Consider the following 6,170-nt stretch of genomic DNA (forward strand, 5'->3'; position numbering starts at 1 on the left):
GGCCGTGTCGGGGCAGGGTTACTCACGGGCTGCTGGATGCTGAGTCAGCCTCAGTCTCCTCCGGGCTGTTGGTGTAGAGATGGAGAAGGTCATCCCTCATACTCACTTCATGTTTCAGCTGGGCCACCTACACCAGGAGGGAAAGGATTAATGTCGACAGGTCCACAGGAATCACAGCTGCTTCTGGAACAAGGGACATGGAGAGCCTCAGAACGCTCCTGTCTTCCAATATCGTTGTGTTCATAACCTGCCTACAGTGCGGATTCAAGAGCAAATCGCCAACCCATCCCTCAGCACTGACCCTCCGACACTGTGGCACTCCCTCAGCACTGACCCTCCGACACTGCGGCACTCCCTCAGCACTGACCCTCCGACAGTGCGGCACTCCCTCAGCACTGACCCTTCGACAGTGCGGCACTCCCTCAGCACTGACTCTCCGACAGTGTGGAACTCCCTTAGCACTGACCCTCCGACAGTGCGGCGCTCCCTCAGCACTGACACTCCGACAGTGCGGCACTCCCTCAGCACTGACCCTCCGACAGTGCGGCACTCCCTCAGCACTGACCCTCCGACAGTGTGGCACTCCCTTAGCACTGACCCTCCGACAGTGCCCACTCCCTCAGCAGTGACCCTCCGACAGTGCCCACTCCCTTAGCACTGACCCTCCAACAGTGCGGCATTCCCTCATTAAATTACTGGATGTATCATCCTCGGTTCTATGGGTCAAGTCTCGAGAGATGGTTTGGAATGAGTTTGTGATTGAGAAGAGAACTCTTTCACAATTTGCCTGTGATTGGGGAATTGGCTTCACATTACTGAGGGTGCATTGCATGTGACATCAGGACATTGTAAAGTAATGTCTTTTATTGATGGTTCTGAACAGCAGTCAAACATGAACTGTTTCTCTCTTGACAGATTCTGATAGACCTGCTGAGTTTCACCAGCAATTTCTGTCTTTGTTTCAGATTTCCAGCATCTGTAGTACATTGATTTAATATGTATTTGTTCAACAATATGTTCCAGGACACCTTTGTAAATATATAACACCCACAAGAAAAGGAATTCCCAGCCCAGCTCAGTGCCAGTACCAGTACTGCATGGACTCAGGAGACCGCTGAGCAGTCAGTCTCGATGGGGTGTCTAGGTGAGGGGGCAGGACACGTTGCAAACTCTAGGCAGCAACTTGTTAATGAGAGCGAGAGACAGACAGACCCACAACATTTAACATCATAACTGTCATATTCTCATGCTGATGGAAACTAACCACAGCACTGACCATCTTCCTCACTCTCCCTCACTCTCCCTCCTCACACTGACCATCTCCCTCACTCTCCCTCACTCTCCTTTCTCACACTGACCATCTCACTCACTCCCCCTCACTCTCCCTCCTCATACTGACCATCTCCCTCACTCTCCCTCCTCACACTGACCATCTCCCTCACTCTTCCTCCTCATACTGACCATCTCCCTCACTCTCCCTCATTCTCCCTCCTCACACTGACCATCTCCCTCAGTCTCCCTCCTCATACTGACCATCTCCCTCACTCCCCCTCCTCATACTGACCATCTCCCTCACTCTCCCTCCTCACACTGACCATCTCCCTCACTCTCCCTCCTCACACTGACCGTCTCCCTTGGTACTACCTCCTCGATGAGTTGTTGGATTTGTTGTTCCAGGTTTCCGTTGTTCTCTGTCAGGATGCGGTTCTGTTTGAGCAGGGATTGTCCAATCCGAGCTGCGAGTTCCAGATCTCGTTCTTTCTGGAATTACACAGTGTCACTGTGTTAGGGTCAGAAACAGCACCCACACATCACCGACTCTCCACCCACTATCACCATCATTGCTCTTTCTAACAAGATTACAACATTTCAAATCCTCAAATGTTCAAAAGTCATCTTCAACCTTTTCATCCAGCTTTCATCCTCATTCCCAACCTCTCATTATTGACAAACTGACTCTCACTGGGGTACAGTCCCCCACACACTGACTCTCACTGGGGTACAGTCCCACACACACTGACTCTCACTGGGGTACAGTCCCACACACACTGACTCTCCTGGGGTACGGTCTCACACACACACTGACGCTCACTGGGATACAGTCCCATAAACACACTGTCTCTCACTGGGGTACAGTCCCACACGCACTGACTCTCACTGCGGTGCAGTCCCACACACTGACTCTCACTGCGGCACAGTCCCACATACTGTCTCTCACTGGGGTACAGTACCACACACACTGACTCTCACTGGGGTACAGTCTCACACACGCACTGACTCTCACTGAGGTACAGTCCTACACACTGACTCTCACTGGGATACAGTCCCATACACACACTGACTCTCACTGGGGTACAGTCCCACACACACTGACTCTCATTGGGGTACAGTCCCACACACACTGACTCGCACTGTGGTACAGTCCCCCACACACACTGTCTCTCACTGGGTTACAATCCCACGCACACTGACTCTCACTGGGGTACAGTCCCCCTCACACACTGACTCTCACTGGGTTACAATCCCACACACGCTGACTCTCACTGGGGTACAGTCCCCCACACACACTGACTCTCACTGGGATACAGTCCCACACACACTGACTCTCACTGGGGTACAGTCCCCCACACACTGACTCTCACTGGGGTGCAGTCCCCCTCACACACTGACTCTCACTGGGTTACAATCCCACACACGCTGACTCTCACTGGGGTACAGTCCCCCACACACACTGACTCTCACTGGGATACAGTCCCATCCACACACTGACTCTCACTGGGATACAGTCCCATACACAGACTGACTGTCACTGGTGTACAGTCCCCCACACACTGACTCTCACTGGGGTACAGTCCCACACACACACACTGACTCTCACTGGGGTACAGTCTCACACACACACTGACTCTCACTGTGTTACAGTCCCATAAACACACTGACTCTCACTGCGGTGCAGTCTCTCACACACTGACTCTCACTGCGGTACAGTCCCACATACTGTCTCTCACTGGGGTACAGTACCACACACACTGACTCTCACTGGGATATAATCCCATAAACACTGATTCTCACTGGGGTACAGGTCCAACACACACTGACTCTCACTGGGATACAGTCCTACACACACTGACCCTCACTGGGTTACAGTCCCACACACACTGACTCTCACTGGGGTACAGTCTCACTCACACACTGACACTCACTGGGATACAGTCCCACACACACTGACTCTCACTGGGGTACAGTCCCACATACACTGGCTCTCATTGGGGTACAGTCTCTCACACACACTGACTCTCACTGGGGTACAGTCTATTCACGCTGTGGGGATAAGCAGGAATGGTCAGTCATTTTGAGTTTTGGATCATAAGCAGTGGACACAAGGTCCATCTCAAGTTTTGCTCTTATCAGAAACCTCAGAGACCAATATCATAGAGAGGAGATAGCACAGAATGAGGCCATGTGGCCCCTCCTGACTGTGCTAGCTCTGTGAAGAAAGTTATAAATCCCCTCTCCCACCCCCTGGTCTCCCCTCAGATTTCTCCTTCTATGCATTTAACAAAGTCTGTGTGAATGTTCTGACGGAATTAGCTTCTGTGGTCTCTGTGAGACCACATCCCAGATCACAGCAGCTCACTGAGTGAAATTCAGTCCTGTTTAGTTTTGAAATATTTTCCTCCTCTCCAACTCGTGACCCTCCCAGCCGTGAGAATGTGGAATGTGTTTATATTGAGGGACGTGCTGCTGACTCACCTCTTCCAGCAAGTGTGTGACAGCCTCAATGTCACGGTATGTCTTTGTCACCTGGCCCACCCTCTCTGCACACAGAACTGTGAAAAGAGAGTCAGATCAGTGTCCATGCGGCCCTTTGAAACAATACTATCCCCAACTCCCTTCAGTGACCCTCCCCGCTGCCCTGCTCTCATTCTGTCCTGCTGCACCAGTTACTGGTTGGACCCCTCAGACACTGTGGAATGTTGTTGAGATGTTTCAATCTCTGCTCTCCCTCCTAATCATCTCCTCACTCTAAAATACCTCCCCCCTGGTGCAAATCCACAACTTCTGGCCAAGGAAACATCGCAGCCCCTCTCCCCAACGTCGGGATCGTGCTCAGTGTCTTGCTGGGAAGCTGACTGAGTGTCTGTACCAGAGGAACATCAGCACTGCATTGGAACCAGGGCAACCAAGGCTGACCAAAGTGCTGTGGGGTTCAGGGGGCTATCTGGAGAGTCTAGAACACTGGAGGAGGAGGGCACCCTCTCGGGATAAGGGACTCTTCATTTCAGACTGGGGCGAGGAGTAATGTCTTCACTCAGGGGGTTGGGAATTCTCTATCCATGACGTTAGCTTCAGGCTGGGAGAGAAAGGTTTGTGGTCTCAGGAGGTGCAGAGAGTGTGGAGAGGTGGTCAGCAAATTTCAGTCACACTCAGAGAGACGCGGACACAGGTTGGCTCCACCACCCGACAGTGCCTGCAGGAAGATCTCCGCCTCGGTCTGTGCTCTGAGAGTACGTGTGCAGTCACACGTTCACTGTGCTCATGATATCCTCGGAGTACAGGAGACAGCTTCCTTGCCCCCATTCCAGCAAGGTCACTGCTTTGTCCTGTTAATTGGGCTTTATTTTCACACAGAGTGTCTGCCAGTGATTTGCAGAATGAGCACTGACAGCTCAGATTTAACTCATCTATTCCCGAAGTCCTCGCTGCCTCACCCCTGGCACTCTGCTTCATGGTTTGACATTAACGCCTCAGAGGCACATCTGATCGCCATTGCACAGGAACAGACTTAGCCCATCTGTGAATATGGTCTCAGCCACAGATACAAAGAAGGGACCACAGGCAATTGCAATGTTCCTGAAATAATAAAGAGGGATGGGGGTGAAACTGACAGAATTTCTACCTCAAACAAGCTTCTACTGATGAAAGAAGACAAGTACAATAAAAATGTCGCTGGATTGAAACACAGGATTGATCTAGATGTTGGATTTGAGCAGGCCTTGACGTTATAAAGTCCTCCTCAACAATATTCCTTCGCTGTTGCTGGGGCAAAATCCATTTGACCTAAGGGACATTGTGGTGACATTGCCTACAGCACAAGGACTCCAGCGGTTCAAGAAGGCAGCTCACCCCCACCTTCTCAAGGGGCAACTAGGGACGGGCAATAAATACAGAGCCCAGTCAATGACCCTCACATCGCTGTGAGTGAGGAGGTGAGTAGTGGGATGTGTTTGATTGTGGGGAGAGGGCAAACTCAGGTTTGACTGTGATTACCCACACGGATCACGGTAAAGCATGAACACTGACCACTCTCTCACTGAGGGTCAGGGGCTCTTCAGGGACAGGTCAGGAACAGATAGTGAAGACGGTTATCGAAGATTACAAAGGGATCTTGATCAACTGGGGCAATGGGCTGAGGGCAACCTTTGCACACAAGTATAGGTCGTGTAGCCAGAGGAAGTGGTGGAAGGCAGATACAATTATAACATTTAAAAGACGTTTGGAGAGGTATATGAATAGGAAAGGCTTAGGGGGGTATGAGCCAAACGCAGGCAAGGGGACTAGTTTTAGATTGGGAAATGAGACGGCATGGATGGGTTGGACCGATGCGTCTGTTTCCGTGCTTGGTGACCCCATGAGAGAAATAAAAGAAGGTGCAAAGGAAGTGGTGATGGAGGTGGGAGGAGAGGGGTGGTGGTGACAGGGAAAATCAGAACTATTCCAAGCCTTTGGAATATTTCACACAGAATTACAAAGTAAACTCAAAACAGGCTATTCGGCCCAACAGAGCCATGCTAGTGTTTTGTCTCCACGTGAGCCAACCTCCCCCATTCTCATTCCTCTCACACCATCAGCATTCCCTTCTATTCCCTTCTGTCTTCTGTGATTTTCCAGTTTCACCCTCCAACGCGTCAGTACCATTGACCTGAACCACGCCCGGAAGACAACTCATTGATTTCAGTCAGACTCTTAATCAGATCGATGTTCCCCGTGAGAATCTCTCACTCTGCAGTTTGTTAACATCCTGATCATTGCAAATAGCCGAGACGCGGACTAGAATCATGAGAACAGCAGGGAATACAACAGAAACCACCATATCTACAAAACAACCCTCTCCCCCACACTGCAACCCTTCCTTAGACTCGCAGCCCCTGGCTCAAACTGTCAACCCC

General features: G+C 51.0%; 1 protein-coding gene across 2 annotated transcripts in view; it reads right to left on the reverse strand.

Annotated features, from left to right (window-relative positions):
- Positions 1 to 22: 22 nt before the first annotated feature.
- LOC122546669 (trafficking kinesin-binding protein 1-like) overlaps positions 23 to 6,170 on the reverse strand; it is a 7,037-nt gene continuing 889 nt past the window's right edge. The window contains exons 1-4 of one of the 2 annotated variants that reach the window (XM_043685336.1): positions 4,713 to 4,746; positions 3,754 to 3,830; positions 1,645 to 1,761; positions 23 to 127 (exon numbers count right to left, since the gene is read on the reverse strand). In XM_043685336.1, coding sequence (XP_043541271.1) covers positions 23 to 127; positions 1,645 to 1,761; positions 3,754 to 3,830; positions 4,713 to 4,731 — 318 coding nt within the window. In that variant the 5' untranslated portion in view covers positions 4,732 to 4,746. Of the gene's footprint in view, positions 128 to 1,644; positions 1,762 to 3,753; positions 3,831 to 4,712; positions 4,747 to 6,170 lie in introns of those variants that run through there. The other variant, XM_043685335.1, reaches the window with a different exon arrangement.

Source organism: Chiloscyllium plagiosum, unplaced genomic scaffold (assembly GCF_004010195.1).
Source record: "Chiloscyllium plagiosum isolate BGI_BamShark_2017 unplaced genomic scaffold, ASM401019v2 scaf_12500, whole genome shotgun sequence".
Taxonomy (NCBI): domain Eukaryota; kingdom Metazoa; phylum Chordata; class Chondrichthyes; order Orectolobiformes; family Hemiscylliidae; genus Chiloscyllium; species Chiloscyllium plagiosum.